The 12,075-nt window shown below is 52.3% G+C and overlaps 5 protein-coding genes across 5 annotated transcripts; 3 read left to right on the forward strand and 2 right to left on the reverse strand.

Annotated features, from left to right (window-relative positions):
• The first annotated feature begins 1,818 nt into the window (after nucleotides 1-1,818).
• Nucleotides 1,819-2,995, forward strand: BP01DRAFT_324075 (SGNH/GDSL hydrolase family protein). The gene is made up of 4 exons (XM_025572808.1): nucleotides 1,819-2,022; nucleotides 2,091-2,130; nucleotides 2,199-2,277; nucleotides 2,335-2,995. Exons 1-4 carry the CDS (start codon nucleotides 1,884-1,886, stop codon nucleotides 2,857-2,859), a joined length of 783 nt encoding a protein of 260 aa, XP_025429114.1. The 5' UTR covers nucleotides 1,819-1,883; the 3' UTR covers nucleotides 2,860-2,995.
• Nucleotides 2,996-3,923: 928 nt separating this feature from the next.
• BP01DRAFT_367637 (uncharacterized protein) lies at nucleotides 3,924-5,652 on the forward strand (the record flags this gene model as incomplete). Its single annotated transcript, XM_025576463.1, has 2 exons — nucleotides 3,924-4,125; nucleotides 4,184-5,652. 2 exons carry the CDS (start codon nucleotides 3,924-3,926, stop codon nucleotides 5,650-5,652), a joined length of 1,671 nt encoding a protein of 556 aa, XP_025429115.1.
• A 274-nt stretch (nucleotides 5,653-5,926) lies between these two features.
• On the reverse strand, nucleotides 5,927-6,937 carry BP01DRAFT_393700 (putative isochorismatase family hydrolase; the record flags this gene model as incomplete). Its single annotated transcript, XM_025578255.1, has 4 exons — nucleotides 6,782-6,937; nucleotides 6,699-6,714; nucleotides 6,588-6,641; nucleotides 5,927-6,470 (listed from the first exon to the last, which is right to left on the reverse strand). Exons 1-4 carry the CDS (start codon nucleotides 6,810-6,812, stop codon nucleotides 5,927-5,929), a joined length of 645 nt encoding a protein of 214 aa, XP_025429116.1. The 5' UTR covers nucleotides 6,813-6,937.
• Nucleotides 6,938-7,017: 80 nt separating this feature from the next.
• On the reverse strand, nucleotides 7,018-9,408 carry BP01DRAFT_393701 (bifunctional hydroxyethylthiazole kinase/thiamine-phosphate diphosphorylase). The gene is made up of 8 exons (XM_025578256.1): nucleotides 9,145-9,408; nucleotides 8,868-8,994; nucleotides 8,639-8,815; nucleotides 8,454-8,589; nucleotides 7,988-8,401; nucleotides 7,553-7,929; nucleotides 7,399-7,499; nucleotides 7,018-7,341 (listed from the first exon to the last, which is right to left on the reverse strand). The coding sequence occupies exons 2-8, from the start codon at nucleotides 8,965-8,967 to the stop codon at nucleotides 7,087-7,089; spliced, it is 1,560 nt and encodes a 519-aa protein (XP_025429117.1). The 5' UTR covers nucleotides 8,968-8,994; nucleotides 9,145-9,408; the 3' UTR covers nucleotides 7,018-7,086.
• Nucleotides 9,409-10,618: 1,210 nt separating this feature from the next.
• On the forward strand, nucleotides 10,619-12,026 carry BP01DRAFT_109109 (translation initiation factor eIF5). The gene has a single exon (XM_025570303.1). It carries the CDS (start codon nucleotides 10,722-10,724, stop codon nucleotides 11,997-11,999), a length of 1,278 nt encoding a protein of 425 aa, XP_025429118.1. The 5' UTR covers nucleotides 10,619-10,721; the 3' UTR covers nucleotides 12,000-12,026.
• Nucleotides 12,027-12,075: the final 49 nt, after the last annotated feature.

Below are 12,075 nucleotides of genomic sequence, written 5' to 3' on the forward strand. Positions count from 1 at the left end.
GCAGCAAAGAGGAGAGACTCTATTTCCCACATCTAGGCCTTACTCTTGAAGTTCCCAGCCAAATGGGGTGGCGGAATTCTTCCGTGCGGCTCTACTGTGTATATAGGGGCTTCTTCGCTTTCCCTGTAGGCGCATCGAGCTATTGCTCTTGATATCGATATGAGGTTGAGGTTGATCACCCGGAATCAAGGCCGGCTATATCGTAGTTGTCGAGATGTAGTAAGGGGAGGACGAATAGAATGCACGGGTTAAATGATTGAAGGCATTTCGTCTTTCCGTTCATGTTATGAGGTTGAGAGCGGATCTGTTCCTTGTTCTGAATGCGGGAAGAAGGCATTGTCTCGTCATAGATGTACTGCCAGTATGAACGAACTAGACGTAGGAAGTACAGGACTCAATCGTACCTCAAATCAGAGGAATATGGTGGTGTTTTGCTTTGGCTTTAGGTACATCGGGATCATCGGGATTGCGAGCAGGGGAATAGACAGTGTCATGTAGGGTCCATGAGGTGTCGAATGGCCTACTACCGATTGGCAGGGGGTCGTGGTTGTAGGAAGCTTTTCAAATGAGGGGATTTCCACTAATCAAAAACTTTATAATAGTAGATCAGAACTGAGTTCAATTTATAGACAATAATTTGACGCAATTCGTAACTATCAGGCAGTAGGGGTTATGCCCAGCGACAATATATAATCATCGAAATTATACGTACCTACTTCTAAGTAGCTACCTGTAGTATCATATAGTAAGATAACTGACTTTCGGTCAACTTTGAACCAGGCTAAGATCAATGAAAGATTACTGTGAGATGGTTTATCTAAATATGTATTATAAAAGTACTGGAGTCTTCCTCGGGATCATCTCGACCAAATTCTAGTGATGGATAGTTGCAAGTACTTTCAACTAGTTATCAGCCAGTGCTTTACTTTATTGTAGGATCAATCTCGTTTATACTACGTATCTTAGATCATAAAGGTTGAAGCCGACTAGTAAGTTCTACTTGATCCCTCATAGCCATACCTAGACCGCTGCACGTTTTTTAAATCGTGCATAATACTCTGTGGGTACTATGTAATATATACTAGTCTTCATGGTTGTCATGGCAAATATATCCGGTATCAGGAGGATGACGCATATATCTCATCTACAGCTCGAAAGGTATGTGCGAAGGCCTAACAGTTTGAGCACTATCAGCCATATACCGGTACAGATTATCCTAGTTTATCCAAATTTTCCACGGGGCATGGATTTGTGGCAGAAGAGATCCCCGAATAAACATATCTTTGCATTGTACTAATAGGACTGACTGAGCACCTACTCGCATCCCAGAAGTTCTGATACAACCAAGCTTGTTGAATGCGCCCCTATGTTGAGATGTGCTATGTACCTCCAAGTCATGCCACATACTACAATATCTCCCCAACTTTGATACATATCCATGCAGGGAATGCATGCGAGGTGTGCTAAAGATCCGGGTCGGGTATTCCCGCAGACCCTCGTTGGTGGAGAAACTCTGTCCCTCGCGCTTCAATTGAGACCCCGGCGTCGCCTCTCCCCACTCGATGCAAGTTTCAGAGGTAAAAGCAGTATAAGGGAAAGAAAAAAAGCATGTCGCTGTCAGCTTGCGAAGCACGTTCGTCTGTCATATTTCTGGGGTGATTGATCCTACATTGATTCAGAGCGAGGTTTGTTTTGCGTTCAGTAGCAAGCGACGGTTATCGTTATCGCCCAGTCGGTCTAACTGTAAGCACTACTGATCGGCCCCCCCCTCCTCTCCCCCGCTTGCCCAGTCGAAATAAAGGCTTCATCTCGCCGGACTCTGATCGTCCACAGTTCTCAATCCCATTTTTCTTCGTCTGCAGACTACCACCACAGCAATTATCATGGCGAACGGAGTTTCCGCAAATGGACAGGAGTCCGCCTACAAGCCGTACGATCAGATCCTTCTCTTCGGCGACTCCATCACCGAGTATGGTAGTAACCAAGACATGGGCTTCGGATTTCACGCCGCATTGCAGCATGGTCAGTAAAGGCCTCCTTGCGCGCCCCCCAACTTTTCAGTCCAAGCTGTTGTACTGACCCGCCTGTAGCATACAGTCGTCGTTTCGATGTCGTGAACCGTGGCTTAGCGTGAGCACCAATTGTCCAACACAGCAACACGCGACCCATTCAACTGACTCTCCTTACCTATTCTATAGCGGCTACGCCACCTGCCATGCAGTTAAGGTCATATCGCAATGCATTCCCCCTCCGGAAAGAGCCACTGTGCGACTCATGGTAATGCCACCATGAACCCTCTGCGGAATCAAACTTCTCAACTAATACGGGCACAAGACCATCTGGTTCGGCGCCAATGATTCCTGTCTGCCCGCTTTCTCGCAGTACGTCCCCTTGGAACAATATAAGACGAACCTCAAACACATCATCCAACACCCCGCTACGGTCGCGCAAAACCCGCGCATCCTCATCATCACTCCGCCTCCAATCAACGAATACCAGTTGGAGTTCTTCGACAAGAGCAAGGGGAACCCGCACCCGACGCGGACGAACCAGAATGCCAAGGTCTACGCGGAGGGCGCCCGCGACCTCGCGGCTGAACTGGGAGTGCCGGTTGTCGACGTGTGGACGGCGTTCATGTCGGCGGTGGGATGGAAAGAGGGCCAGCCTTTGGTGGGGTCGAGGGATTTGCCGAACGACGAGAAGTTTGCCAGCTTGTTCACAGATGGCTTGCATTTGTCCGGAGAAGGTTATCGCATTGTGTATGATGCGCTGATGAAGACGATTGAGGCGAATTGGCCAGATCTGCTGCCGGAAAATATTCCCATGATTTTTCCTCCTTGGCCTCAGGCCCCGAGGTGAGCACTCGGCGCCAACGCTGGGAGGTAGTCGGGTTGTATACATATCAGAAGAACAGGGGAATTCCATTCTAGTACTACTTACTTCGAACTCCCTTGACTCGCAAGTTAGGTTTTTAAAAAGGGGTCGCTAGCAATCTAGGAGATGCAAATACAAGAATAATTCACTGGAAGAAACATCGTCAATTATGCACCATGGTAGGAATCCAACATTGAGTTGAGGAAGGTCAAAGGACTCGCAATGATGAAAGCGGTCTAGATTCAGCCGAGGGCGGCGGGTTGGTTTCCTGGCCGTCGAATTGAGATCCCCTCATGATTTCCAATCCAACGGCTCTTCTCAACATCATCATTCTTCCCCAGCCTTCCTGTGTTTCTCCTCTCTCTACCGCTCTAGCTCACTCACCTTTCTCAATTACTCCTCATTATCCTCCCAGAATTCTTTGCTCCATAGCCTCCCAGCACCCCGCCCACGCCTCATCTCTCTCGACCATCCGAACGACATTCCCGCCCATCGTCGCCTCTCTTCGATTCCCTTCACGCCACGAGTATCTCTTGTGTTCTGCTTCTGTACTCAAAAACGCAGATAGCTTAACGTGCTCATAGACACCTCATCTTACTTCTTGCATACGGACGGTGAGGTGATCGCCATTACACGGTGCATTCGCTCATCCTTTGCTCCGACGTTCCATCCGCATATCAGCCTCCCTCCTCTTTCTCTCCGCCCTTATCGTTCATCGTCCGGCACGCTTTCTCCGCCACCTCTTTCAACATCGGCCACCAAGTGTTTGTATATGCCTCTGGAGATAACTAGGGTTATTTGCATCTAGCATACCGGGTGGACGGCCGTAGGGCCGTCTCACAGTGTACGAGGGAGGAGGAGTTTCGGTGGAACAGCGGACCGTCGGATAGCTGGCAAGCGGCTCAATCGAAACACTGCGGACTGAGTGACTACGGCTCTACAAATAAAGTCTGTGTTATATGTGTGGTAACCCTGGGAACCTGTGTTGTCAACCTTTCTTCTAAGATCTTGGGTCACCGCCCCATTGTCTGCGGCTTGCACGCCTGGATATGGATGCACAGTTCCCTTTTGCCTCACGCGACGACATCTGGCGCGTCTTCGAAGAGATCAAAGAGCTTCACGCTACCCAATTTGAGCAGGCAGAGCGGATAGCAAGGTTGGAACGGCGAAGAGACGAGGATGCAAAGCTGAGAAGCGTTTGGGGTCCTCTATCGCCTTTTCCCACCTCTGTTGGGGGCACAATCCCCGCGGGTATGTGTATCCCTGTGTCTTGTCTCTGGGTTTGGGCTAAGATGTCATCTGTTTACAGAGCCGGTCTTCCACAACCCCGCCGACGCGTTCAAGGGTTTCGATCAGGGACATCATCACACAGTGATCAATACAATGGGGATGGAGACCGAAGACGAGCCCAGGCGTGGGACCTCAAGGGCAAACAGCGTTCGCTTTGATGAGAGTGCCATTCACGGCTATTACGGGCAAGCTAGTCGATCGATTGGCGAACTACCATTGAGGACGGGGAGTGGCCTAGGCAGCCATCCTATGACTGAACGGACGCTATCTCATCGATCAGATGGACGACAAAGCTCCTCGGGGCATTCGCATCACTCGGCTCGAACCAACAGCCTGGGCCTAGAGACAACTAGCAGAATGATGGCTTCTTCCGTTGTAGGGTCGCCGCTCATTCCTCCACCTGGGTTCTTCCTCCTCGGGCCTGTCCCGTGCATCATTCGCTGTTGGCTGACAACCAACTTTTCCAACGAGTCTCTTCTGTACGCGGCCGTCTGCACTGGCTCCTATACCTCTTCACTGGGGTACCCGATGGTAAAGAGATTCGGCTGGGAAGATCAGCTTGTACAGGACGGTGATGTGCAGTATATCAAGCTTCCGATGTACCTCCCCGAGGCTAGCGTGCACCAATCGTCCTCGCGTTCCGGTAGCCCTGCTCCTCAGGTGCCTACTTTGACTGTCCGGTTCCTGGTTCGTGAGGTTGATTCCAGTGACTACTCCGTGCAGATTGTCCTTGGCAGTGATGTACTCCGCTCCCACAACGCCGACGTGCTTTTCTCTCAAGACAAGATCATCATGGTCGACGACGAGCGTAACAAGGTATCAATTCCTCTTGTGCGTCCGGAGGACGACGCTGTCTTCAAGTCTCTATGCACGGCATCAGATATCTCACGTGCAGGGTGGAAGGAGCGACAAGCCGCCCAGAATGATGGGCCTGCGAACATGAACGGCCACGCGCCCGTGGGTGTCATCGGCCGTCCTTCCAGCTCATCTCGGCGAGCGACATCCGCTGACGGTTCGACTCAAGACTTTGTGGAAGACTCCGAGGATAGTCGAAAGGCGCATTCCTCGGATACGCCAGAACCTCCTGCCGTCCCCGAGCCAGTTCAATACCAGGATAAGCCTGTCGGAGTTGTGTCGAGTGTGCCGGCTCGTCCCGAAGCATCCGGGGTTTGGGGCTCGTGGAAACGCGACACCAGAACCGATCCGAATGCCACGGCGGCGGGCAAGCCTTCCCGGGGTCGTACCATGAAAGTGCTGCGGCCAAGCAAGGCGTCGTCTCGATCGGTGACGATGACAGGACCTGGCAACAGCTTGCCTGGCGATGTCGTGCAGCCAACCTCGTCTCGTACGTCACCCGACGGTGGGGTGCGGACCAGCAATTCGTGGACGTCCAATCCGGTTGGCGGGGCGTCGGCGTTTGGATGGCTCAATAGCGCGTCTCAGCCTTCTCGGTCCCGTAGTATGACGGCTGGCCCTGGCTCTAAATGAAACAAATTAGGGCGGCAGGGCCTGTCAGTGTCAAGCATTTCTTTGTCTCTGGAGTCTGTATGTCTGTATGTGTCTGAATGTCTGGCCATGATTAACAAATAAAGGGCGTATTTGAAGATGATGAATGTAGTTGCATATGGTAACGGCACTTTGGTGCATGTGATACTATAATAACATGAACTCGAAGCCTCAGCCGCAGCGTTACTTCACCACAAGTAAATCCTCCAACCCCTGCCCCCCCCCTTCCCATCTCTCGGCTCGACCGACTGGATATTCAGATCCGCGCCAACGCCTCCAACGCTCCCCTCGTCTCCTCCTTCGTCTCCTTCACCACCCCACTCACCTGCTTGAACGCAGCATGCCCCGCATCCCCCAGCATCTCAAACAACACCCCCTCACTCGTCGTAACCGTCGCCCCAGCATCCCGCAACCGCTGCACCGCCACCGCGCGCTCCTCCGCATTCGCACTACTCACCCCATCTACAATAACATACACGCGGTGCCCGCGACTCAGTAAGTCAAGCGTCGTCTGCGTCACGCAGATATGCGTCTCGATCCCCACGAGAATCGCGTCCAGCGCCTGCTCCCCCTGTCGGGAGGGGTTGGGCAGCAGCTTGTCCATCTCCGGCGTGATCATTGAGAAGAGGGTTTTGTCGATGTCGGCTTTGAGTCTGCTATTCTGGGAGGGTTGGGAAGGGGACAGGTAGGGCGTCAGTTCGGAGACGGTGTCGCCGAGGCGGGCGCGGTTTTGGGTCGTGAGGTAGATGGGGGTGTTGAGGGATTGGGTGGCGCGGAGGATTTTAGTTGTTGTTGTAATTCTGGAAATCCTCGTGTCAGTCTGTATTGAGGAAATGGTCGTATGGAGATGGGCTCTGGATGGTGGATGGGTTGGGGTGGCCGCATGGCTGGATGGGGGATGAATGGCTGGAACGTACACTTTGGGGAATTCGTAGATTACATTGCGGAATTTCTCTTGCAGGTCGCAGATGCTGGGTCTGATGTAAGTTTTGGTTTTCAATCAATGGACATGAAACTCGGAGGATTACAAGAGGGCTGGATTGCCTGTGGTTCAAGTGGTTGGATTAGTGACTGTGAATTGATGCTCAGTGGAGGTTAGGAAAGGACGTACGGATGCGGGTTGCGCGGGTGAGAGTGGCCATTTTAGCTGGACAGAGTGTTGAGGATCGATTATGGATGGATGTAAAATTGTTCGTAGTAGGGGTCGCTGGTGGGTTGAAAGATGGGTGTAGAGATCAGCAAGCGCGATGCAGTTGCGTGCAGTGTGTGCCGTTGGAGTGCAGAGCGGGGAAAACGGAATCGGGTGCGGGGAAAAGGACCGAGGAACTCGCTGCCTTGTCACTGAGGCAGAAATATTGATGACTATTGTGCCAGCGCTATAACTACACCCAAGTAATTCAACCTATCTACATCTACCTACAAATCAATCTCCCTCACCTTTGCACGTCCACTAAGCCAGCTGCCATCCCCCTTCGAAGCTGCCTGCCGGATCGCATACAGTTCATCCAGGAAAGCAGGAACAAAACTTCCCGGTCCCCGCACATCCCCCCTCGCCGCGGCGTTCTCGGCTGCGATCTCGTACATCAACAGACCCGCCAGCACGGCAAGAAGCTTGTCTTTCGGGTTGGCTGCCAGGAAGCATCCGGAGACAGTTCCAACAGCACAGCCAGTCTATCTTCCGTTAATACAATTCGGGGCAAGGAAGGCGGCCGATGGGTGTGCACTTACGCCTGTGACCTGTCCGAGCAGTTCGTGACCGTTTTCCACGGCAATGACGCGCTCGCCGTCGCTCAGGTAGTCAACTGCACCGGTCAAAAGGACGAGGTTCCCTGCACGCATGGTGAGTATTCAATATCACTCGTCTGGAAAGGCTTGTATTTACTCTCTCGTTTGGCAAGCTCAAGAGCCAACCGAGCCTTTGCTTGACCGTCGAGGCTGCTCGGCCCGCTGTCGACACCTCTCTGCGTTACCCCGCTGCTGCCGTATGCCTGTCGGATCTCACCCTCGTTGCCCTTGATGAGATCAAAGTACCCGCCCGCCATCAGCTGCTTGACAGTGCCTCGACGGATGCTAGTCGCCGCTGCGCCGACGGGGTCATACACTACGGGGTTCCCGCGCTCATTGTATGCCTTCAAGGCCTTGAGATAATTCGGAATACTCTCGCTGGTGAGTGTGCCCATGTTGATCACCAAGGCCCCGCCAAATTCGCGGAGATCCACGGCTTCGTCGCCGTACGGAGACATGATCGGAGAAGCGCCTCTGGACATACTGTCAGCATTTTTCATGTTCGAGTGAGTTCCGCGGGGTGGGCTCGTACATTGAGAGAGCGACATTGGCAACAAAGTTGGCCACAACATAGTTGATCATATTGTGGACCAGCGGGTGAGCCTTGACCATATCCTGTACTGCTTGGGGAACTTGCTCAATGAGTGTGGCGGTGTCCCGCGTCGAAGCCGCTGGGCCACTCTGGACAAATGGAGGTGGGTGGGCGACAAGCTTCACAAACTCCGCCGCTGCAGCCTTGGGATCGTCAGCAGCCATGATGGCACTGACGATGGCAACACCATCCAGGGCCTTCTTCGGCGCGCGGGACTGGTACAAGACACGCTGCACGTTCGACTGGTTGATGCCACCGATAGAGACGGTTCCCACAGTCCGGCCCGTATCGGAGATAGCTTCCAGAATGGCTTGGGTGCCGGCTGTGCCCAGGATCAATTTTGTGTTTGTTTTGCTGGCGGTGATCAGTCGACTCCGGTGCACAATAAGATCCATAGAGCACTTACGTAGGGGTAGCAAACATGGTTCCAATGCCGAGATAGTCGGCACCCGCCGCGATCGCTTTCTGGGCCTCCTCGACAGTTCCCGCGCTGATGCCGATGATAGCATTCTCGGGGAGCAGCTTCTTGGCAACTTCGATTGCTGGACGCAGTCAGTACTGTAGACTGATGACTGCAGGGAGGTTGCATACTCATGTCATCTTGGCCGAGGTGGACACCCTCCGCTCCTACCGCGAGGGCAACGTCCACACGGTCGTTGATTAGCAGCGGTACTCCATAAGCCTTGCAGATCTGATGCAGCTTCTTGGCGGTCTCTATTTGAGCCCCAGTGTCGGCTTTCTTCTCGCGATATTGGACAATAGTGACACCTGAACTAAGTGGTCAGTGGATAGTCCGTCGCAGACAAGAAATGGTACTTACCTCCTTTCAGGGCCTCTTCAACAACCGTGCACAGATCCCGACCCTTGAGGATCACAGGGGTCGAGTCGGTGACCAGATAGACGGAGAGATCCAGGGCCATTTTATAGACTATCGGGCTTTTCTGAAGCTAGGGAATACGATTAATTTCGTTTTTGTGACATTGCGATGAGGGGCACGTGGGGAACCCGCGGGGAAGCACAACAACCATTGCAATGAATCAAAGCAAGGTCTCCCTCGGTAGCAACCGCGCGGAGGGGCAAGCAAGGATAAAACACACCCACTGGAAGCCTTAGTATAGATAATTCAGTATCTTTGCGCGGACCGGGAGGTTGGAAGAGGCTTTTCGCGATGTTCGGGCAGGATGTGGAGACGCCCGAAAGTTAGTCATTATACGGACAACCGACGACTTCAATGTGTAAGATGGAGGATTCAGGTGGCCATCTGTCAGTCATCTTTGCTGTATACACTTATTGCTCATTGAGTTTTCATAAATATTTTGAGGTGACAGATTCGATACCGAATTGACAGACGTGGCTGAGACATCTAATCTAAATATCATATACTAAGTACTAGTACGGACCACCAGCTATGCTGGTCTGTCCAATGCATCCCACAGTGCCTGGGTTAATCGTGGGACAAGAGACGTGGCGGTGAGTTGATTGAGCATCACCATTACTCCATTAAGAATATTTACTAGGATATACCAGTGGGAAAAAAGGCAAGCCACCGTAGAGTTGTGTAAGTTGTGTAACTACGTCTCCAGTAACTCACTGAGACAAATGCATGGCATCCGCGGCAGGGTTCAAGGAAGTAGGCAGCAGCCGTGACTGAACCTCGGAAATAATGTCGGAGACAACAGCCCACTTCCAGATATTGAACTGATGCCTCGGATCCATGATTCGTGATTCAAGAGAATTAATGGTATTGATGGTAACTAGTAACAATCAACTGGACGGAGTGAATGGGAGCACGTGTATCCGGAAAGTCGGCATCAATGGAAAGAGAGCGGCGAGCTGACTCAGCACTCTCCATTCTCTCCCGCTACAAATTTTTTCACCTGGTGGCCATATCTTTCAGGCTGTCCATTTCTCTTTTTCCCTGACACTGACAGTCACTTTACACACTATTCCTTCCCTTGGCACAAATCCCGGGTCAGCCTTTTTTTTTTGTTTGGGGACCTTTTCTACCCTCCATCGCCTTCGCTTCCTCTTTCTTCCTCTTTTCTCTCTCTTTTTCTCCTCACCCACTTCTCTACCACTTCATCCACCACTCCCACTTTTATTCATCCCAAGTCTCATCGGCGTTCAACGCTGTTGTCTCGTTGAATCTTCCTTCAGGCGTCCATTTCTGCCTGCTGGTTTGTTACTCACGTTTTGTGCACGCTTAAGCCACTCTGGTTAGTTTCCAACTGCCACTCTCCTTGTCTCTCCATCATCACAAGTCACCAGTCTGACCACTTCCATTTCTTTTCTTTCTCCCAACAGAAGAACCACCCGTTGGTTTCTCTCTTTCCTGCCAGAGAAAGCCACTGAAAACAGAGTCGGTCGAGAACTTGTCTATGTATTCGTCCTGCGTCAGAGATTTCGATCACCACCTGCCGCTCAAGCTGCAATCGTTTCGCTTCACGTCGAAACCTTGTAGTAGACATTCCAAGTCTTGTGGCTGAAAGCTTTGAGCTGCTGCCTTCTATTGTTCTCGTTCAAGACGATCGCAACAACCGCCACCATTCCTTCTAAAAAAGAAACCCACGCATGTCTTGTTTTGTCAAGATATTCCTGGTCCAGAATCCTCCCCGCTTAATATAACCACGCCAATCAGTCTCCTGAAGAATTTTCATCAACCCAATCCGTCATCATGGCCACTGTCAACATTCGTCGGGATGTCTCCGATCCCTTCTACCGCTACAAGATGGAGCGCCTGCAGTCTAAGATTGAGGGCAAGGGCAACGGTATCAAGACCGTCGTCGTCAACCTGAACTCGGTCGCGCAGTCTCTGGCTCGGCCTCCCGCCTATGTTATCAAGTACTTCGGCTTTGAGCTCGGTGCTCAGGCCAACGCAAAGCCGACCGATGATCGTTGGATCATCAACGGTGCTCATGATGCCCCCAAGCTTCAGGACTATCTCGATGGCTTCATCTCCAAGTTTGTGCTGTGCAAGAAGTGCAAGAATCCGGAAACGGACGTCAACATCAAGGACGAGAAGATTTTCTTGGACTGCAAGGCCTGTGGCCAGCGCTCCGAGGTCGACTCCCGTCTCAAGCTCAGCACCTTCATCTTGCGTGATGTCGCCTCGGGCAAGGGAGGAAAGAAGGACAAGGCTTCCAAGAAGGATCGCCGCGATCGTAAGAAGGAGAAGAACAAGGCAGCCAATGGTGACAACAATGGCAGCCCCGGAGACAGCAACTCCGACAATGGCGACGAGGAGAGCCCCGACGCTGCCCTGGAAGCAGGAAGCGACGATGAGCTTACCCGCCGCATCAAGGCCCAGGCCCAGGACATCGAGGCCGAGGATGAGATTGATGACGATGACTGGGCGGTCGACGTGTCTGAGGAGGCCGTCAAGGCTCGTGCTAAGGAGCTCCCTGATGATCTCAAGCGCACCCTTGTCCTTGAGGATGCCGATGAGGACGGTGCTGACGGTCCTTCCGCCTACGATGAGCTGGGTAGCTGGATCATCGAAACTGCCACTGAGAAGGGCGGTGTCACCGGCGTCAGCGATGTCGACATCTACATGAAGGCCAAGGAGTACGGCATCGAGAGCAAGCACAAGACTCTGGCTGTTCTGGCCCAGACCATCTTTGACGACAAAATCGTCAAGCAGATTCCTGCCCGTGCCAGCCTCCTCAAGAAGCTCATCACTTCTGAGCGCCACGAGAAGGCTTTCTTGGGTGGAACTGAACGATTCGTCGGCAAGGAGCGTCCCGACCTGATCGCTCAGATCCCTGCCATCCTGCTCAAGTATTACGAGGAGGATCTCATCTCCGAGGAGACCCTCAAGGCTTGGGGTTCCAAGGCCAGCAAGAAGTACGTCGACATCTCGACTAGCCGTAAGGTCCGCAAGGCCGCTGAGCCCTTCCTCGAGTGGCTCGAGAACGCCGAAAGCGAGGAGGAGAGTGAGGAAGACGATGAGTAGACTGCTGCCAGCTTATGGTTTTCAGTTCTAGATGATCGCTTTCGGGATTTTAATCACTTATTGTTTCTTTGCTTAA

The sequence above is a fragment of the Aspergillus saccharolyticus genome, assembly GCF_003184585.1.
Source record: "Aspergillus saccharolyticus JOP 1030-1 unplaced genomic scaffold BP01scaffold_29, whole genome shotgun sequence".
NCBI classification, from domain to species: Eukaryota; Fungi; Ascomycota; class Eurotiomycetes; order Eurotiales; family Aspergillaceae; genus Aspergillus; species Aspergillus saccharolyticus.